General features: G+C 45.8%; 1 protein-coding gene across 1 annotated transcript; it reads right to left on the reverse strand.

The window, feature by feature from the left end:
- Window positions 1-906: 906 nt before the first annotated feature.
- Window positions 907-27,662, reverse strand: H1-8 (H1.8 linker histone). Its single transcript, XM_070777069.1, has 5 exons — window positions 27,651-27,662; window positions 5,330-5,638; window positions 3,339-3,687; window positions 1,539-1,600; window positions 907-1,240 (listed from the first exon to the last, which is right to left on the reverse strand). The coding sequence occupies exons 1-5, from the start codon at window positions 27,660-27,662 to the stop codon at window positions 1,004-1,006; spliced, it is 969 nt and encodes a 322-aa protein (XP_070633170.1). The 3' UTR covers window positions 907-1,003.
- Window positions 27,663-27,953: the final 291 nt, after the last annotated feature.

Here is a 27,953-nt window from a genome sequence, read left to right on the forward strand (position 1 = left end):
CACTGCATGGTGGCTGAATTCTAAGCACAAGTATTAAAAAACAGAAAAGCAGCCCGCATGCAGGAAGCAGAAGCTGCCGGTCTCTTGAACCCTGGGCCCAGAAAGTGTCCCAGCGTCATCTCCTCAGTACCTGATTCAAGCAATCACAAAGCCCAGAATGAAGGTGCAGGGAGGCAGACTCAACCTCTCCTCGAGCAGTGTCACATTTGTTTAAAAATAACCCCAGCCCTCACCTCTGCACCTCCAGGTACCGTCTCTGTGTGGGCTTTAGCTTATGAGCTGCCCTGAGTTCCGTAGCTCACTCCCAACCCAGGGGCCCCGCACTTCCACTTCCTTCTGCAGATTCCCGCGGGACCCACAGTCCTGCTCAGTGACTAGTCCAGTGATCCATACTTCCTCTCAGCTCCTCTAATCCTTCCTCTCTGCAGCCACAGAGCTTCTTCTCAACACACACGTCAGTCTCTCCCTGGCCTGTAACCCTCCCTGGCTCCAACCGCTCCCAAGAAGATGCCTGCCTGCCTTCCCTAGCCTACTCCGCCATGCCTTGCTGCCCCATCCCCACGGCCCAGGGGCTCATGCCACCCCTCCCCGGCTTGTGCTCCTCTCAAAGCCTCAATTCGCCCCCATCCAGGCCTATCCCACTGCCTGCAAGCCCTTCCCCCGTCATCTGTCTGGCAATTCCTGCTCGTCCTTTTAAGACCAAAAGCTGCCTCCTCCAGGAAGCAGTCCCAGATCTCAGGTTGGACGAAGCACCTCTCCTGCGCCTCCGCAGGCCCCTGCATGCCTTTGCATCCCTGTTGCAGTCTGCATCTCCCAGGGGAGGGGCTTCCATCCTGTCCATCTGGGTGCATGCCCTGGATGGCCAAACCTTTAGACCTCAGCCTCCTCTCGCACCCATGAGTGGGGAAAAAAAGCTTTATTGATAAATAGGTTCCAGTGAAATAAACAGAGTGACAGTTTCTAGGGGAGTAAAAAGTAGAATCTGCATCTCTCCACCTTGCCTCTAGCCCTCGGCTTCTGCCTTCTTGCTGGCCGCTTTGGACACTGAAGACTTGGTGGGGATGCCAGGCTTTCTCGGGCCCTTAGAGGCCTCAGCCTTCCCAGCCAGTGGTCCAGGCTCCTTCTTGGACCCAGCACCCTTGGGAGGAACAGGGGCCTTGGCTTTGGGCCCCTCCCCAGCAGCCTCTTTAGGGACCTTGCCCCCCATCTTCTTTTTGGCCAGGGGAGCACCATTCTCACCCTGTAAGAAAGCAAACCAGGAGAAGGTGGCAGGGCTGGGCACACCACGCAGAGCCCACGAACTCAGGGTTGAAACCCCAGCTCTAGGTTGCTTTCGACAAGCGCCCTCCCCTCTCTAAGCCTCAGCCCCCTATCTATAAGGTGGCGACGGTGATCCTCCGGGCACTGGAGGGCTGGGAGCAGAGGAAAATGAAGTAAGTTACCCTCTTCCTCATCTGACCCCCGCCCCGGGCTTAGGGGGGAACACTCGAGCTCTGGCCACTGGAGATCAAGACAAGGGAAGTTACCCCGACACCTACCTTGGTGACCGTGGATTTTGAACTCTGACTTCCAGGCTGTGTTTTCCTGTGGGCCTTGGTATCTGCTGGAAGAGGGGATGCCGTGTGAGACAGACTTTTCCGGAGGAGGTGCCGCTCAGCAGCAGGCTTGAGGGGCCCCACAGCCCGCCCACGGCCCAGTCCTCACGCTGACACTTGCAGGCTGTGTGACCTGGGACAAGTTGTTCAGTCTCTCTGAGCCTGGTGCCCGAGTCTGCCAACTGAAGGTCGCAGCCTCTTGCCCACGGGACAGCAGGAGGATTAAGTGGAAGGAGGGCAACCATCCCTCATTCCATTCACAGCTCCCCATCCACCCACGCCGAAGGCCCCCGACAGGGCTGTCAGCCCCATGTCTTCAATCCATCTTCCATGTGACGGCCAGGATACATTTTAAAAAATGCCTCAGGCCCTGCCTGTCCCCTGTTCAGAGTCTTTCCATAACTTGATAAAAACCATCATGGAGAACAGTATAGAATTTCCCTACGAAACTAGGAATAAAACCACCACGTGACCCAGCAATCCCACCAGGAGGGCATGTATCCTGAGCAAACCATAATTCAAAAAGACACATGTGCCCACCCTGATCATTGCAGCACTATCTACAACAATCAGGACATGGAAGCCACCTAGATGTCTATCAACAGAGGAATGGATGAAGGGGTTGTGGTCTATCTTATACCAAGGAGTATTACTCAGCCATGAAAAGGACTGCATTTGAATCAGTTCTACTGAGGTGGATGAACCTAGAGACTGTCATACAGGGTGAAGTCAGTCAAAACGAGAAAAACAAATATATATTAATGCATATACATGGAATCTAGAAAACTGGGATCGAACCTTTTTGCAGGGCAGGAAGAGAGAGACAGACATAGAGAACAGACTTCTGGACAGTCGGGGAAGGAGGGTGGGACGAACTGAGAGAGTAGCGCTGAAATATACACACTGCCGTGTATAAAACACAGAGCTCGCAGGCAGCTGCTGTACAGCACAGGGAGCTCGACTCGGTGCTGTGATGACTAGAGGGGTGGGAGGGGGATCACCAGGAGGGGATGTATGTATACATATAGTCGATTCACATCGGTGCTCAGCAGAAAAACATTGTAAAACAATCACACTCCAATTTTTATAGTTTTGTGTTTTTTTTTAGATTCGTAAGAAAAAAAGCACCTTGGGCCCTAAGTGTCCCCTGTTCAGGGTCTTTCTGTGGCTCCTCACCAATCAAGTCCAGCCTCCCGCCGCCCTTCACAGCGTCCCCTTCTCCCACCCCCGATGCACACAGACAGGACTATTTAGACTTCTTCCACCTTTGGGGCTTCCCTGGTGGCTCAGATGGTAGAGAATCCACCTGCAATGTGGGAGACCTGGGTACGATCCCTGGGTTGGGAAGATCCCCTGGAGGAGGGCATGGCAACGCACTGCCGTATTCTTGCCTGGAGAATCGCCCATGGACAGAGGAGCCTGGCAGGCTACAGTCCATGGGGCCGCAGAGTTGGACATGACTGAGCGTCTAAGCACAGCTTAGCACAGCCACGTTCTTCATGCCTTCAGGCCTTTGCACAAGCTGGTCTCCTGCATGGGCCACCTCCTCCAGGAAGCCTCCCCTGACCCCTCCTCCCACCCCCACCAGCTACCATGAGTTCTCTGTCTCTCCGGGTCAAGCCAAGTGTCCTAGGGCACATTGAGTAGACAGCCCCTCCTCCCCAGAACTGACCCCTCCATCCCAACTCGTGGCCAGTGGTTGCCAGAAACCCCATCCCATGCCCACCCCATTCACACCCATACCTTGGCGGCTCCCTCTTTCTTTGACCTTCGACTTCCGGCCAGGCCCACCGGCACTGGGAGGGGCCTGAGCGGCCTTGTCCGGCCGTCGGGAGGACTTCTTGGCCTCACCCAGCCTTGGCTCTGGGTCCTTGGTCTGCGTGCCTTTCTTGGGGGCCTTCTTGGCTGCGCCTGGTTTGGAGGGAGCTGCCCTCTCCTCTCTGGGCTTCCTGGATCCTTTTTTCACCTCGACTGTGTTGGCAGGGTCCTTCTTTGACTCACTCGGCTTCTTGGGGTCCTTCCCCTCAGCCTGACAGGGCATCCTGGGGGCCGTCTTCCTGGGTGGGATTTTCCTTTTGTCTTTGGGGACTAACTGGCAGAGGAGAGAACGGGGTGGAAGTGAGAGCAGAGATCTGGGCATCTTCTGCCCCGACACCCTGCGTGAGGCTCAAAGAAGCCCCCATCCCCAGGGAGGGGGCGAAGAAGGCGGCCAAGGGCTTGGGGCACAACCGCCTCCTAAAAGCCGGAAGCCAGCAGTGCATGCCACCCCCCGCACCACGAGAGAGGTGCCGCCATGGAGGAGCTACAGGACTCGAGTCTGCAAAACTCACCCAGCGTTCTCCCCGTTCCCTGGGTAGGTGGCAGGCACGTACCTCCCGCCCCTGCCCCCGAGCCCAGCACATACTGTGAGCTCTGATGCTGTCTTCTCATGCTAACCCGTGAAGCTCCTTTGACCCCCCCCAACACCTCCCTGTGGACTGTGGCCCTGACACCACCACCCCTGCCCCCGCCTCATGCCACCACATCCCCAGGTCTCCTGGCTGCTTCCTGCTCTGCAGCTGAACATGGACGTGGAGGGCAGATGGGCCCCAACTCCAGCCATGCAACTCGACCTGTCCAAGTCTTTCCCTCCCCGCTTGGGCCTCAGTCTTCCCATCTTTACAATGGGGTCATCAGGGAGGGTGTGAGCAGCAGGGGCACGCAAGGGCCCCTGGCTCTGCCCTTCTAGAGCCCAGCTCTGATGACGCTGCTCCCCAACATCCCTGAATCCTCATGGGTCCCCGTTACCCACCATGACCAGAAAACAACCCCCACTCCCAGCACACACACATCTTGACTCCATGGTACCCGACACCCCCTTCTCTGCCTCCCACCCCTTGGTCCAGTTTCCTGACTGCCTCCCAGTCACACACACCCCCAGCACTCTCTCTCCTGCTTCCCCTTCACTCCACCCTGTGCCCCTGGCCTTGCCATGGCAGCTGTCGAAGTTCAGACCCACACACTCAGAGTCCCAGGAGGGGGTGTCCCTGAGCACAGCTAGCCTGTTCCCACAGGGACTGGAACTGGCAGTTTGAGAATGTTCCACCAAGTTCCACGGTGACTGTCAGAGGAACTGCTACATGCTGGAGCACAGCAGTGACAAGATGGATCCCAGGTCCGGGTCCCTGGGATCTGGGATCCAAGATGTCCCTGGTGGCAGCTGGCAGTCACGACCCTGTGGTTTGAATTTTGTGCCAAATTTGCTCTCAGCTCTGGGTGACTTGACCCTTTAAGAGAGGAGGATGTGTTGGCTCAGAGAGGCGTCAGCCCCGGTTTTGGAGCCAGGGAGTGTGGGGAGCAAACCCCAAGGCTGTGACCTTGAAGGGGCCAAGGCTGGGTCTGGGCCGCCCCTGGTAAAGGAATTCCAGGAAGGGGTCATGGGCACCAAGGACCCGGAAGTGAAACAGCTGAAACAGTCTCTGGTCATGGGTCCCACCCAGCAAGGAAGGAGCAGGGTGCAGCAGGGTGACGGGGGCCGTGTCGGGGCTCAGCCTCCCCGGGGGGGTGGGGGGAGCAAGCAGGGGGCATCTGGGTGAAGACAGAGGACAAAGAACAGACAGGAGGAGAGAGGGAACAGCACCCAGAGCTCGGGAAGAAAGAGCTGGAGCTGGAGTTCAAGCCTGGGGCCAAGTTCGCCACACCCCGGGACCACCTGGCACCTCCCCCCCACCCCCCCCCCACCACCCGGCACTCACTTTGAAGCTGCCGGTGGCCCCCTTGGCCTTGGAGTTCACGGGCCTGATGAGCAGGCCGCGGTGCAGGCCCGTGGCCAGGGCCTGCTTCAGCAGGTGGTTGAGCCGGAGGGCGTCCACCGTCGGGTACTTCTGCAGGATGTAGACCTTGATGGCTGCCACCGAGGTACCCCGGCGCCGCTCCCCGGCCTGCAGTGCTTCCAGCACCATGCGCAGCACCGGAGGGTGGCGGCGCGGCGCCCGGACGGCGCCCCGGGCCAGGCCTGCGGGCGGGGGTGGGGAGCAGCAGGACGTCACCCAGGGCCCAGACCGCTGCGGGAGGCGGGGGGCAGCAGGACATCACCCAGGGCCCAGACTGCTGCAGGGGGCGGGGGGCAGCAGGACTTCACCCAGGGCCCAGACCGCCCCCAGGCCCCCAGCTGACAAACGTGCCCAGGGAAGCACCAGCTGGGTGCTGGCCAGTCCCTGTGGCCGGTGGGCAAGCAGCCCAGGGACTCACGTATGCATTCCCCCAGCCCCACCCACCCCTGATCTTGACCAGCCACACTCTCCCGGGGCCCACCGTGGGGCTGGGCACACAACAGCCCTCCAAGAAGGCTTATTAAGAAACGTTAAAGGGTCCTTTTAGTAAACAACACTGGGATCCCCTCTCTGGTGACCCAGGGTTAAGAGGCCACCTGCCAGTGCAGGGGACACGGGTTCGGCCTCTGTTCTGGGCAGTAAGATGCCACGCGCCCCGGGGCCTCAGCGCTGCGTCCACAACCTCGGAAGCCCGTGTCCCAGAGCCTGTGCCCGCATCAGGAAGCCGCAGCAATGAGGAGCTCACACGCTGTAACCAAGACCCAGTGCGCCAAAATAACTCAAAAAAACAAAAACCCTACACCAGGCCAGTTGTCTAGATCTAACATTTTACAGGAAATGCAAGGGCCACATGAAATCAGTAAAACCCAGATATGAGGAACTCTCCAGGACACGTGATCCAGTGCCTCCTACAAATAAGCAAGGAGGAAAAATAAACGTGGGAAAGGCTCCAAAAAGGAAAGATCCTACGAGACCCTTCAACCAGAGGCAAACGTAGGGGCCTTGCTCAGACTCAGAGTATGATCTGAACAATCTGACTGGGGGCAGAAAAGGCAACTAGACACATGTGGACACTGGGATATTTGAAAGCAAGAGAGTTCCAGAAAAACATCCATTTCTGCTTTATTGACTATGCCAAAGCCTTTGACTGTGTGGATCACAATAAACTGGAAAATTCTGAAAGAGATGGGAATACCAGACCACCTGACCTGCCTCTTGAGAAACCTATATGCAGGTCAGGAAGCAACAGTTAGAACTGGACATGGAACAACAGTTAGAACTGGACGTGGAACAACAGACTGGTTCCAAATAGGAAAAGGAGTACGTCAAAGCTGTATATTGTCACCCTGCTTATTTAACTTCTATGCAGAGTACATCATGAGAAATGCTGGGCTGGAGGAAGCACAAGCTGGAACCAAGATTGCCAGGAGAAATATCAATAATCTCAGATGACACCACCCTTATGGCAGAAAGTGAAAAGGAACTAAAAAGCCTCTTGATGAAAGTGAAAGTGGAGAGTGAAAAAGTTGGCTTAAAGCTCAACATTCAGAAAATGAAGATCATGACATCTGGTCCCCTCACTTCATGGGAAATAGATGGGGAAACAGTGGAAACAGTGTCAGACTTTATTTTTTTGGGCTCCAAAATCACTGCAGATGGTGACTGCAGCCATGAAATTAAAAGACGCTTACTCCTTGGAGGGAAAGTTATGACTAACTTAGATAGCATATTCAAAAGCAGAGATATTACTTTGCCAACAAAGGTCCGTCTAGTCAAGGCTATGGTTTTTCCTGTGGTCATGTATGAATGTGAGAGTTGGACTGTGAAGAAGGCTGAGCAGCGAAGAATTGATGCTTTTGAACTGTGGTGTTGGAGAAGACTCTTGAGAGTCCCTTGGACTGCAAGGAGATCCAACCAGTCCATTCTGAAGGAGATCAGCCCTGGGATCTCTTTGGAAGGAATGATGCTAAAGCTGAAACTCCAGTACTTTGGCCACCTGATATGAAGAGTTGACTCATTGGAAAAAGACTCTGATGCTGGGAGGGACTGGGAGCAGGAGGAGAAAGGGACGACAGAGGATGAGACGGCTGGATGGCATCACCGACTCAATGGACGTGACTTTGAGTGAACTCCGGGAGTTGGTGATGGTCAGGGAGGCCTGGCATGCTGCGATTCATGGGGTCGCAAAGGGTCGGACACGCCTGAGCGACTGGACTGAACTGAAGGATGATATTGCTTCCGGTGTGCTGATGGCAGTGCAATTATTTTAAGAGATTCTCATCTTTTAGAGATAAATACCGAACAGTTTACAGATGAAATGATAAGCGTGGCACTTACTCTGAAATGACGCAGTGGTGGAACAAGGGTAACCACGAGCTGTTAGCTGCTGAAGTTGACTGATGGGTGCATGGGGCTGTGGGGGCAGGGCTGGCACCATGCCATCAGTCTGCTTTTGTGTCCTTTTGAAAGCTTTCATCATAACAAGAAAAGGATTTCACTCTTGGGTATATACCCAGGAGAAAATAAAATATATGTCCACACAAAAATACACATACAGATGTTCATAGAAGCATTATTTTTGGTTTAGTCACTAAGTCGAGTCCGACTCTTATGGCCCCATGGACTCCTCTGTTCACGGGATTTCCCAGGCAAGGATACTGGAGAGGGGTGCCCCTCCAGGGGATCTTCCTGACTCAGGGATCGAACCTGCGTCTCCCGCTTTGTCTCCTGATTTGCAGGTGGATTCTCTATGGACTGAGCCACCAGGGAAGCTCCTTACATTATTTATAATAGTTCAAAAGCAGAAGCAACCCCAAAGTGCATAAACAGGTGAACGGATAAACAAGACTCAGTACAGCCAGAACGTCACACAGCCAACAGGAGGAATGAGGAACTCCCTTGAAAAGATGAGGCAGAGTGAAAGAAGTTAGTCACAAAAAAGTCACATGTTGTATAATGTAGCTGATATGAAATGTCAGGAACGGGCAAGTCGGAGCCAAAAAGTAGACTCGTGGTTGCTAGGGGCTGGAAGGCGGGTGGAGACGGTGAGTGACTACCACTGGGTACAGGTTTTTATTTAGAGGAGATGAAAATATTCTAACATTCGCAGTAGAGACGGGCCACAACTGTGAATGTGCTAAAAGCCACTGCACACTTTAAGTGGGCGAACTGCATGCTCTGTGATTTACTGAGATATCCCAATAAGCCGCTATTTTTAAATTGTTGCAAAAAAGAGTAGGATCCAGGTGAGGAGGGAGACAGTGTTAGAAGCTGTCAGTCACCATAAAGCACAGAAAAGTGGTTTAAATATGAAACCTAATTTAAACATGGTGATTAGAAATGTTGATTTCTAACCAATATCTAAAAACTGAAGACTCAGAAAAGGAATCAAGTAGCTAATATTAATAAACATATATGAAGGCAGATGTGCTCAGTTGCTCAACTGTGTCTGATTCTTTGCAATTCCAAGGACTGTAGCCCACCAGGCCCCTCTGTCCAAGAAATTTTCCAGGCAAAAATACTGGAGTGGGTTGCAATTTCCTTCTCCAGGGGATCGTCCTGACCCAGGGATCAAACCAGCATCTCCTAGGACTCCTGCACTGCAGGCAGATTCTTTACCACTGAGCCACCAGGGAAGCCTATATATATGTGTATGTATGTATATATATATATATATATATATATATATATATATATCTCACATATTAAAATGGAAAAATAGAACTTTGTACATATACAGATTGCTGTATCAAAATCTCATGGGAACTATTAATACAAAACAAAAAACTACAATAGATACACACATACAAAAGAAAAAGTCACCCAAACACAACAAGAGGGGGCTTCTCTGGTGGCTCAGTGGTCAAGAATCCACCTGCCAAGGCAGGACACATAGGTTTGATTGCTGGGACGTGAAAATCCCACATGCTGTGAGGCAACTAAGCCCGTGCATGACAAGTACTGAACCCATCACCCTAAAGCCTGTGCTTCACAGTGAGAGCAGCCACTCTAGTGAGGAGTCCAGACCCCACAGCTAGAGAGTGGCCCCACTCAGCGCAACTGGAGACAGCCCTCACACAGCAGTGAAGACCCAGTGTAGGTAAAAACAAACAAAAGAACAAAAACCCACAACACTAGTCATCAAACCACAAGAGATAAAAGAGGGAAGAAAGAAGACCAACAACAACCAAAAATCCAAACAATAAAGAAAATCTGATCTGATGCACCCAACTTAGGAGCACCTCAGAACAACACGTCAAACACCCATAAAAGAGGAAATTGACAGTAACACAATGATAGCAGGGGAAATTAACACCCCACTCACACCAATGAATACATGATCCCGACAGAAAATTAAGGAAACACAAGCATGAAAAGACACAAGAGACCAGATAGACTTAACTGATATTATAGGACATTCCATCCGAAAGCAACAGAATACACTTTCTTCTCAAATGCACATGGAACATTCTCCAGGATAGATTGTGTCTTGGGTCACAAATCAGTTCAGTTCAGTTCAGTCGCTCAGTCATGTCTGACTCTTTGCAACCCCATGAATCACAGCACGCCAGGCCTCCCTGTCCATCACCAACTCCCAGAGTTCACTCAGACTCACGTCCATCCAGTCGGTGATGCCATCCAGCCATCTCATTCTCTGTCGTCCCCTTCTCCTCCTGCCCCCAATCCCTCCCAGCATCAGAGTCTTTTCCAATGAGTCAATTCTTCGCATCAGGTGGCCAAAGTACTGGAGTTTCAGCTTTAACATCCTTCCTTCCAAAGAAATCCCAGGGCTGATCTCCTTTAAAATGGACTGGTTGGATGTCCTTGCAGTCCAAGGGACTCTCAAGAGTCTTTTCCAACACCACAGTTCAAAAGCATCAATTCTTCGGCACTCAGCTTTCTTCACAGTTCAACTCTCACATCCATACATGACCACAGGAAAAACCATAGCCTTGACTAGACAGACCTTTGTTGGCAAAGTAATGTCTCTGCTTTTGAATATGCTATCTAGGTTGGTCATAACTTTCCTTCCAAGGAGTAAGCGTCTTTTAATTTCATGGCTGCAGTCACCATCTGCAGTGATTTTGGAGCCCCCCAAAATAAAGTCTGACACTGTTTCCACTGTTTCCCCATCTATTTGTCATCAAGTGATGGGACCGGATGCCATGATCTTCGTTTTCTGAATGTTGAGCTTTAAGCCAACTTTTTCACTCTCCACTTTCACTTTCATCAAGAGGCTTTTTAGTTCCTCTTCACTTTCTGCCTTGGTAAATTTAAAAAAAACTGAAATTGTATCAAGCATCTTTTCCAATCACAACACTATGAGATTAGAAATTACATTAAAAACAAAAACAAAAAACCACACAGAGGCTAAACAATGCACCAGTAAATAACCAACAGATCACTGAAGAAATCAAAGAGGAAAGAAAAAATACATTAAAACAAATCACAGTGCAAACACAGCAACACAAAATCTACCACCCAAAACCTGTGGGATATAGCAAAAGCAGTTCTAAAAGGGTATATAAGGCACTTTAATCCTAGCTCAAGAAACAAGAAACTCTCATATAAACAACGTAACCCTGCCGATTCATGTTGAGGTTTGACAGAAAACAACAAAATTCTGTAAAGCAATTATCCTTCAATTAAAAAAATAAATTTAAAAAAAACAACCTAACCTTATATCTAAAGCAACTAGAGAAAGAAGAAACAAAACACAAAGTTAGTAGAAGGAAAGAAATCATAAAAATTGGAGCAGAAATAAATGGGAATGAAGACAATAGCAAAAAAAAATCAATGAAACTAAAAGCTGGTTCTTTGAAAAGATAATTGAAATTGGTAAACTTTCATAGAGACTCATCAAGAAAAAAAAGGGGAGAGGACTCAAATCAATAAAATTAGAAATGAAAAAGGAGAAATGACAACTGACACTGTAGAAACACAAAGGCTCACAAGACATTACTACAAGCAACTCTAAGGTGATAAATTGGACAACCAGGAGAAATGCACAAATCCTAAGAAAGGTACAACCTTCCAAGACTGAACTTGCAAGAAATAGAAGATATCAACAGACCCATTGCAAGTCATGAAGTTGAAACTGTAATGTAAAATCTTTCAACAAACAAAAGTCCAGAACCAGATGGCTGTGGATTTGATCAAACATTTAGAGAAGAGTTAACACCTATTCTTCTGAAACTCTTACAAAAATATGTGGAAGAAGGAACACTCACAAACTCATTCTATGAGGTCACCATTATCCCGATTCCAAAATCAGCCAAAGATACCACAATAAAAGAAAATGACAAGCCAATATTACTGATGAACACAGACATAAAAATCCTCAACAAATACTAGCAAATTGAATCCAACAACACATTACATGATCATAAACCATAAACAGGTGGGATTTCTCACAATGATGCAAGGATTCTTCAGTATCCACAAACCAACCAGTGTGATACATCACATTAATAAATTGAAGAATAAAAACCATATGATAATATCAATAGACACAAAACACTTTCACAAAATTCAAAACACCCATTTATGATACAAAAAAAAAAAAAAACTTTAGAAAGTAGGCATAGAGGAAACTTACCTCAACATAATAAAAGCCATAAATGACAAAACCCACAGAACACGTCATTTTCAATGGTGAAAACCTAAAAGCATTTTCTCTAAGATCAAGATAAGGAAGCTGACTCTAAACACTATTATTCAACATAGTTTTGGAAGTCCTAGCTACAGCAATTAGAGAAGAAGAATAGATAAAAGAAACTCAAATTGGAAAAGTAAAACTTTCATTGTTTGCAGATGACAGATACTATACATAGAAAATTCTAAAGATGCCCCCAGAAAACTACCAGAGCTCAATGAAATTGGTCCTGTTGCAGGATACAAAATGAATACCCAGAAATCTCTTGCATTCTTGTATGCTAACAAGGAAAGATCAGAAAGAGAAATTAAGAAACAATCCCACTGACCACTGAAACAAAAAGAATAAAATAGCAGGAAAAAAAAAAAAAACTACCTAAGGAGGCAAAAGACACACTTTTGGAAAACTCTAATAAGACACTGATAAAAGAAATCAAACACGACACAAACAAATAGAGAGATACACCACATTCTTGGGTTGGAAGAACCAAGACTGTAGAAACGACAACACTACCCAAAGCAATCTACATATTCAGTGCAATCCCTATCAAATTTCCAATGGCATTTTTCATAGAATTAGAACAAAACAATTTATAATTTGTATTAAAAAAAAAAAAAAAACAGAGCTGAAGGAATTAAGCTCCCTGATTTTAGACTATACTATAGGGCTACAGTAATCAAGACAGTATATTCAGTTCAGTTCAGTTGCTCAGTCGTGTCTGACTCTTTGCAACCCCATGAATCGCAGCATGCCAGGCCTCCCTGTCCATCACCATCTCCCGGAGTTCACTCAGACTCACGTCCATCGAGTATATGGTATGGCACAAAAGGAGAAGTATAGGTTAATGAAACAGAATAGAAAACCCAGAAATAAACCCAGGCACCAACCGTCACCTAATTTATGACAAGTGTGGCAAGAATATACAATGGAGAAAAGGGAGTCTCTTCAATAAGTGGTGCTGGGAAAACTGGACAGCTACATGAAAAAGAATAATATTAGAACCCCTTAACACTATACACAAATTAAAGTCAAGATGGATTATAAGGCCAGAAACCATAAAACTCTTAGAGGAAAACATAGGCGGAACACTCTCTGACATAAATCACAGCAAGATCTTTTTTGACGGAATATTACTCAGCCATAAAAAGGAATGAAATTGGGTTATTTGTAAAGACGTAGATGGAGCCAGGGACTGTCATAGAGTGAAGTCAGAAAGAGAAACACAAATATCATCTATTAACGCATGTGTGGAGTCTGAAAAAATTTTGTACAGAGGATCTTATTTACAAAGCAGAAATAGAGATACTGACATAAAGAACAAATGTATGGATACCAAGGGGATAGGGGAGAATGGGATGAATCGGGAGAGTGTAGAGAACCTACTGCATAGCACAAGGAACTTCACTCAACGCTCTGTGATGACCTAAATGAGAAGAAAATCCAAAGAAGATATACACATACACACACACACACACACACACACACACCCCTGATTCACTTTACAGTAGAAACTAACACAACATTCTAAAGCAACTATACGCTAATAAAATTTTTTAATAAAAATAAATAAATGGGACTTAAAAGCTTTTTCACAGCAAAGGAAACCATAAACACAACAAAAAAGACAACCTTGAGAATCAGAGAAAATATCTGCAAATGAAGCAACTGACAAAGGATTAAACTCCAAAATATGCAAACAGCTCATGCAGCTCCATATCAAAAAAACAAACAAGCCAATCAAAAAATGGATAGAAGACCTAAATAGACATTTCCCCAAAGAAGACATACAGATGATCAAGCAGCACATGAAAATACGCTCGACTTCACTAATCATTAGAGAAACGCAAATCAAAAGTACAATGACATATTACTTCAAACTGGTCAGAATGGCTATTATAAAAAAAAATCTACAAACAATAAATGCTGGAGAGGGTACACTGTTGGTGGGAATGTAAACTGATACAGCCAGTATGGAAAACAGCATGGAGGTTCCTTAAAAAATTAAAAATAGAACTACCATATAATCCAGGGATCCCACTACCGGGCATATACCATGAAAAAAAAAAACCTTAATTCAAAAAGACACACGCACTGCGATGTTTACTGCAGTATTCTTTATAATAGCCAAGGCTTCCCTGATAGTTCTGATGGGAAAGAATCCACCTGCAAGGCAGGAGACCTGGGTTCTATCCCTTAGTTGGGAAGATCCACTGGAGAAGGGATAGGCTACCCACTCCAGCATTCTTGGGCTTCCCTAATGGCTCAGTTGGTTTAAAAAAAAAAAAAAATCCACCTGCAATGAGGGAGACCTGGGTTCGAACCCTGGGTTGGGAATATCCCCCGGAGAAGTGAACAGCTACCCACTTCAATATTCTGGCCTGAAGAATTCCATGAACTAACTATACAGTTTATGGGGTTGCAAAGAGTCAGACATGACTGAGCAACTTTCACTTTCACTTTGGGCTTCCCTGGTGGCTCAGACGATAAAGAGTCCGCCAGTAGTGTGGGAAACTTGGGTTCGATCCCTGGGTCTGGAAGATCCTCTGGAGAAGGAAATGGCAACCCACTCCAGCATCCTTGCCTGGAAAAATTTCATGGATGAGGAGCTTGGCAGGCTATAGTCCATGGAGTCGCAAAGAGTCAGACACGACTGAGCGACTTCATTTTCTTCTTTACCATAGCCAGGACATGGAAGGAACTTAAATATACATTGACACATGAATGGATGAATATCTGGTATGTGTGTATACACACACACAATGGAATATCACTCAGCCATAAAAGGCAATGAAATTGAGTCATTTGTAAATAAATGAATGGAGCCAGAGACTGTCATAGTGAAGTTAGTCAAAAAGAGAAAAACAAGTATTGTGTCTTAATGCATATGTGTGGAGTCTGGGAAAAGCGGTACAGATGAACCTATGTGCAGGGCAGGAACAGAGACACAGACGTATGGATGTACGGACCTGGGGGTGGGGGAGGGAAGTGGGAAGAACTGGGAGGTTGGGTTTGCCATATATACACTACTCTATGTAAAATAGATAGCTAGCGGGGACCTGCTGGATAGCACAGGGGGCTCAGCTCAGTGCTCTGTGGCGACCTCCAGGGGTGGGGTGGGTGAAGGGAGGTGACATCTGTATACATACAGCTGATTCACTTTGTTGTACAATAAAACTAGCAACATTGTAAAGCAACTATACCCCAACTTTAAAAGGAGAGCAAGCTGGGGTAGCAATACTCACGCCAGACAAAATAGATATTAAAATAAAGAGTGCTGTAAGAGACAAGGAAGGACACTATGTAATGATCAAGGGCTCAATCCAAGAAGAAGTATATATGCATCTAACACAGGAGCCCCTCAGTGTGCTGTGCTCAGTCGCTCAGTCGTGTCACACTCTTTGCAACCTCATGGACTGTAGCCTGCCAGGCACCTCTGACCATGGCAAGAATACTGGAGTGGGTTGCCATGCCCTCCTCCAGGGTATCTTCCCTGCCCAGGGAGAGCAACCAGGTCTCCCGCATTGCCGACGGATTCTTTACCAGCTGAGCCACCAGGGAAGCCCAAGAATACTGGAGTGGGTAGCCTATCCCTTCTCCAGGGGATCTTCCCAACCCAGGAATCGAACCAGAGTCTCCTGCATTGCGGATGGATTCTTTACCAGCTGAGTTACCAGGGAACAAGGCAAATGCTAATAGCCATAAAAGGGGACATTGACAATAACACAGTAATAGCAGGGGACTTTAACACCCCACTGACCCCCGTGGGCAGAACATTCGGGCAGGAAATAAATAAGGGAACATAAGCCTTAAATGACACAATAGACCAGATAGAGTCAATTGATATTTTAGGGCATTCCATCCAAAAGCAGCAGAATACACTTTCTCCCAAATCCACATGGAACATTCACTAGGACGGATCACATCTTGGGTCACAGATCAAGTCTTGGCACGTTCTGAAAAGCTGAAATCGTATCAAGTATGTTTTCATAGCACTATGAGATAAATCAATTACAGGGGGGAAAACTGTAAAAAACACAAACACATGGAGATTAAACAATACGTTACTTAACAACCAATGAATCACTGAAGAAATCAAAAGAGGAAATAAAATACCTAGAGACAAATTACAATGAAAACAGAACAATCTTAACGCAAAAGCAGCTCTAAGAGGCAGTTTACAGCATTAGAATCTTATCTCCAGAAACAGGAAAACTCAAATAAACAACATGACCTCATACCTAAAGGAACCAGAGAAAGAAGAGACAAATACCAAAGTTAGTAGGAGTGACGAGAATAGCAAAAAAAAAAAGAATGAAACTGAAAGCTGGTTCTTTGAGAAGATAAATAAAATTTATAAACTTTTAGAGAGACTCATCAAGAAAAAAAGAAAACAGATTCACATCAGTAAAATTAGAAATGAAAGAAGAGAAATTTACAACTGACACCGCAGAAATGCAAGGCTCATAAGAGATTACTACAAGCAACTACACGACAATAAATGGGACAACCTGGAAGAAATGCACAAATCCTTGGAAAGGTACAAGCTTCCAAGACTGAACCCAGAAGAAACAGAAGATATAAACAGACCAGTTACAAGTCGTGACATCGAAACTGTAATTAAGAATCTTCCAACAAACAAATGTCCAGGACCAGGTGGCTTCACAGGTGAATCTGATCAAACATTTAGAGAAGTGATGTGAAAGTCACTCAGTTGTATCTGACTCTTTGCAGCCCCACGGACTATACAGTCCATGGAATTCTCCAGGCCAGGATACTGGAATGGGTAGCCTTTCCCTTCTCCAAGGGATCTTCCCAACCCAGGGATTGAACCCAGGTCTCCTGCATTGCTGGCAGATTCTTTACCAGCTGAGCCACCAGGAAAGCCCAAGAATATTGGAGTGGGTAGCCTATCCCTTCTCCAGCGGATCTTTCCGGCCCAGGAATCAAACTGGGGTATCCTGCATTGCAGGCAGATTCTTTAGCAGCTGAGCTAACAGGGAAGCCCATCGATCAAACATGTAGAGAAAAGTTAACACCTATTCTTCTGAAACGCTTCCAAAAAACTTGGGAGGAAGAACATTCCCAAATTCATTCTCTGAGGCTACCATCATCTTGATTCCAAACCCTGACAAAGATATCACAAAAAAAGAAAATTGCAAGCCAATATCGCTGATGAACACAGACACGAAAATCCTCAACAAATACTAGCAAACTGAATCCAACAACACACTAAATGATCATACACCATGATCAAGTGGGATTTATCCCGGTGTTACAAGGATTCATCAATATCCACAAGTCAACCAGTGTGACATACCACATTAACAAATTGAAGAATAAAAACCATATAATCATCTCAATAGATGCAAAAAACTCTTGACAAAATTCAAAACACTCATTTAGGATGAAAACTTTAGAAAGGAGGCATAGAGGAAACCTACCTCAACCTAATAAAGGCCACATATGACAAACCCACAGACAATGTCATTCTCAACGGTGAAAACCCGAAAGCATTTCCTCTAAAATCAGGAACAGGACAAGGAAGCTCACTCTTGTCACTATTATTCAACATAGTTTTGAAGTTCTAGCCACAGCAATCAGAGAAGAAAAAGAGATAAAAGGAATCCTACTTGGAAAAGTAAAACTGTACTGTTTGCAGATGACATGATACTATACATAATGCTCCTTGGAAGGAAAACTATGACAAATTTAGACAGTGTTATTAAAAAGCAGAGACATCATTTTGCTGAAAAAGGTCCATATAGTCAAAGCTATGATTTTTCCCAGTAGTCATGTATGGACAGATGTGAGAGCTGGACCATAAAGAAGGCTGAGCATCAAAGAATGGATGCTTTCAAATTGTGATATTGGAGAAGACTCTTGAGAGTCCCTTGGACTGCAAGATCAAATCAGTCATTCCTAGAGGAAATCAACCCTGAACATTCCTTGGAAGGACTGATGCTGAAGCTGAAGCTCCAAGACTTTGGCTACCAGAATTAGGACAAAAAATGTATATAATTTGTATTAAAAAAAAATGGAGTTGGAGGAATCAAGCTCCCTAACTTTAGACTATACTACAGGCTACAGTAATCAAGACAGTATGGTATGGCACAAAAACAGAAATATAGATCAATTGAACAAAATAGAAAACCCAGAAATAACCCCACCCACCTATGGTCACCTAATCTATGACAAAAGCAGCAAGACTATACAGTGGAGAAAAGGTAGTCTCTTCAATAAGTGGTGCTGGGAAAACTGGACAGCTACATGAAAAAGAATGAAATTAGAACACTTCCTAATGCCACACACAAAAATAAACTCAAAATGGATTAAAGTCCTAAATGTTAAGGCCAGGAACTATAAAACTCTTAGAGGAAAACAGGCAAAACACTCTCTGACATAAATCACAGCAAGATCTTTTTTGACCCACATCCTAGAAAATATAAATCAACAAATGGGACTTAATTATACTGAAAAACTTTTGCACAGCAAAGGAAACCATAAACAACTTGAAAAGACAACCCTCAGAATGAGAGAAAATATTTACAAACAAACCAAGTGACCGAGGATTAGTCTCCAAAACACACCAACAGTTCATGCAGCTCAGTATCAAAAAATCCAACAAGTCCATCAAAAAATGGATGGAAGACCTAAACAGACATTTTTCCAATGAAGACACAAGATAGCCAACACATGCATAAAAAGATGCTCAACATCATTAATCATTAGAGAAATGCAGACCAAAACTACAATGAGATATCACCTCCCACCAGCCAGAACGGCCATGATCACAAAATCTATGAACAATGATGAACGCTGCTGGGGGTGTGGAGAAAAGGGAAGCCTCTCACACTGTTGGTGGGAACGTAAATTGATACAGCCACTAAGAAGAACAGTAAGGAGGCTCCTTAAAAGCTGAAGATGGAACTACTATGTGGCCCAGCAATCTCACTACTTGGCATATACGGTGAAAAAACATAATTCACAAAGACACATGCACCCCAGCGTTCACTGCAGCATTATTTACAATAGCCAGGACATGAAAAGAACCTAGACGTCCGTCGTCAGATGAATGGATGAAGATATGGGTGTGCGTGCACGTGTGTGTGTACACACACACACTGGAATATTACTCAGCCATAAAAAGGAATGAAATTGGGTTATTGCTGGATGGAACCAGAAACCATCAGAGTGAAGTAAGTTAGAGAAAAACAAGCATTGTATATTAATGCATCTACGTGGAATCTAGAAAAGTGGTCTAGATGAACCTGTTTGATGGGCAGCAGCAGACACAGATGCAGAGAATGGGCACGTGTTCGTGGGGGTGGGGAGGGGAGCAGGGTGAATGGGGAGGCTGTGTGAAACAGATGCCTAGGAGGACCCTGCTGCGCAGCACAGGCTGCTCGGCTCAGTGCTCTGCAGTCACCCAGACGGGTGGGGGGCAGAGGGAGGCCATGTGCGTGCACACACCTGATCGTTTCGTTGTACAGCAGAACCTAACGACACTGCTAAACAACTATACCCCAATTTAAAAAGAAAGAAAGAAAGCTGGGGTAGCAATACTCATATAAGAGAAAACAGATCTTAAAGATTGCTACAAGAGACAAGGAAGGACACTACATAATGATCAAGGGATTCATCCAAGAAGAAGATAGAACAATCGTAAATATGTATGCACCCAACACAGAAGTACCTCAATACATAAGGCAAATGGTAACGTCCGTAGAAGGGGAAGTCAACAATAACGCAGTAACAGCGGGGGCCTTTAACACCCCATGCCACCAACGGAGAGGACATTTGGGCAGAAAACAAGCAAACATAAGCCTTAAATGGCACAGCAAACCAGGCAAATTCAATTCGTATTTTTCGGGCATTCCATCCCAAAGCAGCAGAGTACACCTGCCCCTCACGTCCACAGGGAACAATTCCCAGGACAGATCACATCTTGGGTCACAAATCAAGCCTCGGTGCATTTTTAAACATTGAAATCATATCAAGTATCTTTTCTGACCGCAACCTTATGAGATTAGAAATATATTACAGGGAAAAAAAACAAACACAAACGCAGAAAGGTGAGACAACATGTTACCAAACAACCAATCAATCACTGAAGAAATCAAAGGAGGAAATCATAAAATACCGAGACAAATCACGATGAAAACACAAGTATCCCAATGCAAAAGCAGCTCTGAGAGGATTTATAGCATTAGAATCTTATCTCAGGAAACAAGAGACATCTCAAAGAACCTATCCTTACACCTAAAGCAACTAGAGAAAGAACAAATAAAAACCCAAAGTGAGTAGGAGAGACATCATAAAAATCAGAGTGGCAATAAATGAAACAAACAAAGAAAACCAATATTAAAAACCAACAAAACTAAAAGCTGATTCTTTGAAAAGATAAATTGGTAAACCTTTAGCTAGATTCATCAGGATAAAAAGGAAAAGCGTTCAAATGAACAACATTAGAAATGAAAACACCACAGAAATACAAACGCTCAAAAAAGATTGCTATAAGTAACTATGGGCTTCCCCGGTGGCTCTGCTGGTAAAGAATCCACCTGCAATGCAGGAGACCTAGGTTCGATCTCTGGGTTGGGAAGATCCACTGGAGAAGGGACAGCTACTCACTCCCATATTCTGGCCTGGAGAATTTCATGGACTGTATAGTCCATGGGGTTGCAAAGAGCTGGACACGACTGAGCGACTTTCACTTTCACAAGTAACTATATGCCAACACATTGGACAACCTGGAAGAAATGCACAAATCCTTAGAAAGGTACAACCTTCCAAGACTGAACCAGGAAGAAACAGAAGATATAAACAGACCAATCATGCGTACTGAAAATAAAACTGTAATTAAAAATCTTCCAATAATCAAAAGTCAAGGACCAGATGGCTTCATAGGCAAACTCTATCACACACTTAGAGAAGAGTTAACACCTATCCTTCTGAAACTCTTTCCAAAAAATTGCAGAGGAAGAAGCACCCACTAACTCATTCTATGAGGCCACCATCACCCTGATTCCAAAACCAGGCAAATACCACAAAAAAAGAAAATTACAGGTCAGTATCTCTGATGAGCATAGATACAAAAATCCTCAACACACACTAGCAAACTGAATCCAACAACACATTAAAGGATCATACGCCAGGATCAAGAGGGATTTATCCCAACGATGCAAGAATTCGTCAGTATTCCACACATCAACCAGTGTGATATATCACATTAACAAACTGAAGAATAAAAACCATATGATCATCTCAATAGATGCAAAAAATGCTTGGCAAAATTCAAAATACCCATTTATGATAAAAACTCTTTAGAAAGTGGGCATAGAGGGAGCTTATCTCAACATAATAAAGGCCACATATGACAAACCCATAGCAACCCTCATTCTCAATGGTGAAAAACTGAAAGCATTTCCTCTAAAATCAGGAACAAGACAAGGAAAGTTCACTCTCACTACTATTATGCAACAGTGCTTTGAAAGTCCTAGCCATGGCAATCAGAAGAAAAAGAGAGAAAAGGAATCCAAATTGGAAAAGTAATGCTGTCAGTGTTTGCAGACATGGTATTATTACACGGGGAGTTCTAAAGATGCCATCAAGAGAGCTCATCAATGAAATCAGCACCGTTGCAGAATACAAAATGAATCCACAGAAATCTCTTGCAGGACTTCCCTGGTGGCCCAGTGGTTGAGAATCCACCTGCCCATGCCAGGGACACAGGCTTGTTCCCTGGTCTGGGAAGATTCCATATGCCGTGGAGCAACTAAGCCCGCATGCCACAACTACTGAAGCCCGAGTGCCCCCCCAAGAGAAGACACCGGAATGAGAAGCCCACACGCCACAACTGGAGAGTGTGCCCCCGCTCACCACAACTCAGAAAGTCTGCGTGCAGCAACAAAGTTCCAGCACAGTCAAAAAAACATATATATATCTTGAATTCTTATATACTAACAATGAAAGATCAGAAAGAGAAATTAAGGAGACCATTCTATTTACCACTGCAACGAGAATAAAATACCTATGTATAAACCTACCTAAAGATGTAAAAGAACTCTACTCAGAAAACTATAAAATACTGGTGAAAGAAATCAAAGGTGACACAAACAAATGGAGAGATATACCGTGTTCCTAGGTTGAAAGAATCAACATTGTGAAAATGACTATACCATCCAAAGCAATCTACGGGTTCAATGCAATGCCTAACAAATTATCAATGGCACTTTTCACAGAATTAGAACAAAAAATTTTCCAACTTGTATGAAAACACAAAAGACCCCAAACAGCCAAAGCAATCTCTAGAAGGAAAAACAGAGCTGGAGAAATTAAGCTCCCAGACTTCAGACTACTACAAAGCTACCATAATCCAACATTTCACTGCACCATGATTTACAGTAGCCAGGACATGCAAGCAACCTAAATGCCCATCAACAGAGGGACGGATGAAAAAGATGTGGAACATCTATACAACGGAATATTACTCAGTCATATAAAAGGAAGAAAGCAAGGCCATTTGAAGCAACACGGACCGACACAGAGGTTGTCACTGAAGGAAGTCCGTCAGACACAAAAAGACACGTATGTGATCTCGCTTGTGTGTGGGACCTAAAGAAAGAGTACAAATGACCTTATTTACAAAACAGAAGCAGAGGCACAGATGTGGAAGACAAACAACAGTTACCATAGGATAAGCTGGCGGGGCATAAATTGGAAGACCGGGACTGAGAGTTACACACTCCTATTTATGCGACAGATAACTAATACTAACCTGCTATACAGCACAGGGACTCCACTCTGTGCTCTGTACTGGCCTGCATGGTAAAAGAACCAAAAAACGAGCGGACACGCGTGTATGGGGGCCTCCCAGGCGCCTCACTGGTGAAGGATTCACCCGCCAAGTAGGAGACGCAGCTTCAATCCCTAGTTTGGGGAGATTCCCCTGGAGAAGGAAATGGATAGCCACTCCAGTATTCTTGCCTGGGAAATTTCAAGGGCAGAGCAGCCTGGTGGGCTACAATCCATGGAGTCACAGAGAGTCAGACACGACTTAGCGGCTCGACAACAACGACGTATGCTCATGTATAACTCACTTTGCTGTACGCTGGAAACTAACAGAGCAATGTAAATCAACTGCACTTCAACAAAAAGTTTAAAAAAATAACTAATGGGATCTAATTAAACTTCAAAGTTTTGCATAGCAAAAAAAAAAAAAACAAACCCCACTATACGAAAAGGCAAGCCACAAACTGTGAGAAAATATTTACAAACAAAGCAACTGACAAGGGATTAATCTCCAAAATATACAAACAGCTCATCCAGCTCAATATTAAAAACTCAATCAAAAAATGGGCAGATGATCTACATAGACATTTCTCCAAAGAAGACATACAGACGGCCAAAAAGCACATGAAAAAATGCTGAACATCACTAATTATTAGAGAAAGGCAAGTCAGAACAATCACCGCACACCAGTCAGGATGGCCATCATCAAAAAGTCTACACAAAATAAATGCTGGCAAGGGTGTGGAGTAAAGGAGACCCTCCTACACTGCCGGTGGGAATGTAGATTGGTTCAGTCACTGTGGGAGAGAACAGTATGAAGGTTCCTTAAAAAACTAAATATAGAATTACTGGATGATACAGCAATCCCACTCCCGGGCATGTACTCAGAGAAAAACATAATTCAAAAAGATACATGCACCCCATTATTCACTGCAGTACTATTTACAATAGCCAAGACATGAAAGCAATCAAAATATTCATCAACAGAGAAGTGGGTAAAGATGTGGTACATATATACAATGGACTATTAGCCCTAAAAAAGAACAAAATAATGACGTGTGCAGCAACATGGATGGATTTAGAGCTTTTTCTTACCGAGTGAAGTCAGTCAGAGAAAGACAAAAAGCATATGATACTGGTTTTATGTGGAATATACAAAATGGTAGAAATGAACTTACTCATAAAACAGAAATAGAGTCACAGATGTGGAAAGCAAACCTCTGGTTACCAGGGGAGAAAGGGGAAAGGGATCAACCGGGAGACTGGGACTGACATATCCACACTATTATATATAAAGCAGATGACTAATCAGGACCTGCGGCAAAGCACAGGGAATTCTACTCAGTCCTCTGAAGTCACCTATACGGAAAAAGAATCTAAAGAATAGATGTATGTATACTGTACACCTGAAATTAATACACTGCAAATCAACTATACTGAAATATGAATTTTTACAAAATAAAGTCGGAAAAAACTCTACCCGAAAACTCGAGATGTCAGCAAAAATTGTACAGACCTTATCAAATTGACCCTCTATTGCCTCCTGGCTAGGAAGAACCCAGTGTCTGAGAATATTCATTTTGGAACCAGAGCCTGCAAGTCAGTGGAGTCTCAGGTCAGCCAGGATCTCAGGGCCTCAGCTGCGTCCCATCCCCCATCTCCAACCGTGGGGAGGGGGCCCTAAGGAGGTCCGAGCCCTCCCAGCTGCAGAGGGAGAGGCTTTCAGGAGGGGCCTGGCCTGGGGTGACAGCTTTGAGACCGGCTGCGACCTGGGACTGCTTGTTGCAGGGCTGGCACCTGGACAAACATCTTCTCCAGCAACAGGACAGAGAGACTACAAGGGACTGCAAACAACCACACGCACGGTGTGCGTGACAGTTGCTCAGTCGTGCCCGCCTCTCTGCAACCTGTGGACTATGGCCCGCCAGGCTCCTCTGTCTGTGGGATTTCCCAGACAAGAATACTGGAGTGGGTTACCATTTCCTCCTCCAGGGGATCTTCCCGACCCAGGGATTGAACCCAGGCCTCCTGCACTGAAGGCTAATTCTTTACTGTCTGTGCCACCACAGAAGCAGTGGAGGCAAATTATGGACAAGAAGATACAAAAAAACCCCAAAACTCGACCGCTACTTCTGATGAGCTGTGAGCAAAAGCAGGGTGCTGCGCATGCCCCCCGCACTCCACACCTCTAAAGGGATGGACAGACCACCTAGGTGGTTCTTTGGCCTGACCCCTGAACACATCCCTACCCTCGCCCCATATGAGGAACAAATTAGCCCCCACCTCAGCGAGTGAATGAGGGAACCTGTTACTTGTTTTCATTCCTCCTTCTGTAGCAGGAACTGCAATAAATCATTGCCTGAATTTCTGATCGATTTCTCTTGTTTTAGGAGGCCAAGAACCATGGTCGGTAGCATACTATCTGGGATAGTTATGGACAGTTGCCCACTTCCCAGGAGAGGATCTGGGCACGTCCAAGACCATGGAATGAAGCCTCCCCGTGACCCGCGCGCACCTGAATCTCGTTTCAGTGTCACCGCAGGTGGTAAGTCTGCCTTCCTGGCCCCGGGGGTCTCAGGATCCTCATCTGGGCAATGCTTTCCCCTCCCCTGTGTCCTCTCCTCATCTTATCCTTCCGAGAGAGTGGACATCGGGCAGCTACAACATCGCTTCTCCCAGCTTGTGAGACCTGCCCCCTCTGGCCAAGGGCTCACCTGACGGGTGACAAGCGGAAGTGCAGAGGCTCTCCCGATGGGAGGTTTATCTCATGAGTGATAGACATGCAAACCTCAGCCCGGGGCTCGAAGTCCAATCACCCCCAATATCCACACCTTTGTTTCCCTGCCGCCAAGAGAAGTCCCCTTGGGAACGGGCCCAAGCAGCAGATTTCCACACACTTGTGTACACACGCGTGAGAGTCCCAAAGATGACGGACCCCAGGCTGGTTTCCGGGCTTGCTCACCCCGTGAGCAGTGGACAGGGTGCCCCCTCCTTCACTGGCCCTTTCTGGAGGCGCACAGGTTGGTGTCTGGACAGACACCTGCAGGGCGGGTGGAAATGGCAATTTCTCCGTCTCTTCCTCTTTCTCGGTTTTTTCTGTCTCTCCTACGTTTACCTCTCCCTTGATCCTCACGCACTACACTCCCACCCCGTTCATCCTGAAGTCTTATCTGTGTCTTTATGAGCTTTTGTCACTGACGTCTTTGTTGTATGTAGTTTCGTCTGTCCGGCAGCTCCTGCAAGTCTCTGCCAAGACACGGTGGAGAATTTAAGCCTCGAAATACAAACACAGCCCACACTGCCTGAGACGCCATCCTTGGGTTATTCGGGGGGAATTTTAAAGAACAAAAAAGAAAAAGAAGAGGGGCTTGTGTCTCTCTCGTCTGCCTTTGCAACGTAACTCTTCTGCCTGGGCTCCAAGAATTACCTGATCTATCCCAAACTGAGGAAGAAAAGAGACCTTTTTAAATTCCAGCAGGAAAACTGTGAGATCCCCGGTTCTGTAGAAATGAACTTATCTGGCTTCAGCTTGTGGGTTTAATACAGACCTGTCTTTAGAGTTATCAGTATGACACTTTTACTGTACCCAGGGTTACTGAAAGTCAGGAAGTACACATTGTTTCTGTTATAAAATCCATCATCAGAGAATAACCTGATACGATTAAACTTTTACGCAAATATAACTGTGAAAAGAGCTTTTTGGTAAATGCTATAGGAATCGTTATGCTTTGGAAATGTCCGTCAAGAATGCTGTTTAGTAGCTCAGTCACGTCCGCCTCTCTGCAACCCCATGGAGTGTATCCTCCCAGGCTTCTCTGTCCATGGGATTTCCCAGGCAAGAATACTGGAGTGGGTTACCATTTCCTTCTCCAGGGGATCTTCTGACCCAAGGATAGAACCTGGGTCTCCTGCATTGGCAGGTGGATTCTTTACCACTGAGCCACCAGGGGAGCCCTCCATCTAGAATAGTTCCTCCAAATTTTGGCACCTTGAAAAGAAACTAAGTATCCAGGTCAGTTCAAATAACATGAAACATTGGAACATTCATTGCTAGACAGGTCTACGTTTACCTGCTTTTGTCATCTTGGGAGAGGGAAACTAAACACATTTGGGTTTACGGGACACACGTCTTGCACCACATTAAGGACAGAAATTGTGCTTTGGGAAGACACATGTTTCTAGAGGTTATGGGATGTTCCAATCAGGGGCTGCTAACGTGAAAGACAGTTCATGGTGGCTTAAGGAGAGGATGTGTGTTTGCAGACAAGAAGGTATGAGGAATGGAAATATATCTTCTTAAAAGGAAAAAGGTGACTTCTGTCCTACAGCTGGTGATTTCTGAATGCAAAGAATAAGGGACAGGACAACACGGCTCCAGAAAGTTGCAGAAGGTTTGGGACAAGGAACACTGGGAAAAGTGTGCGTTTGTGCTCAGGACTTTCTGAGCTTGGGTTAAATTTAATCAGGAAGATGAATTTTATTAAGAGTAGGCTGATGCAAGACTGGATCTGGCTTCTCTCTCCCCAAAGAGAACAAAGTTGTCCTAGAACCCTGCTCTTGACCACAGATCTTGTGAGTTTCTGGGTCTTTAATCTGCATTTACTTTCAAAATCTTGTTTTCAACTCAGCTCAAGGAATAAGTACTTTCACCTTATTCTATGTCCAAAAATCCTCTCTGGGAATATTCCCACCTCTAGGTCCTCAGGTCCTGACCCCCGTGGCAGTTTTCATGGTGAATCTGTAAGGAGAGGTGTGCAGGTTTGAATTTATCAGGCGGAGGTTGTCATTCTGTCTCACCTGGCAGGCCATCACGGTTATTCTGGCCCACTGTGGTACCCCGGATGAAAAGGAGTGTATACTGAGCAAGGCCAGGGAACATGCAGATGGCCTACTGGCCACCAATCCGTACCACCAAACTGATCAGGCAGGTACATCAGGGACATAATCCCAGAATATGACCCACCCTGGGAGACAAATCCCCCCCACAAAATGTAAGGATTTTATCCTGGCTCTTTTAGAAGCAAAGGAGCTCGTGATCCAAGGAGCAGTAATCCACAGTAGTGCCCATCAGAGGGAGGGATCTTCTGTGAACCAGTGGGA

Source organism: Bos indicus, chromosome 22, assembly GCF_029378745.1.
Source record: "Bos indicus isolate NIAB-ARS_2022 breed Sahiwal x Tharparkar chromosome 22, NIAB-ARS_B.indTharparkar_mat_pri_1.0, whole genome shotgun sequence".
Lineage (NCBI taxonomy): Eukaryota > Metazoa > Chordata > Mammalia > Artiodactyla > Bovidae > Bos > Bos indicus.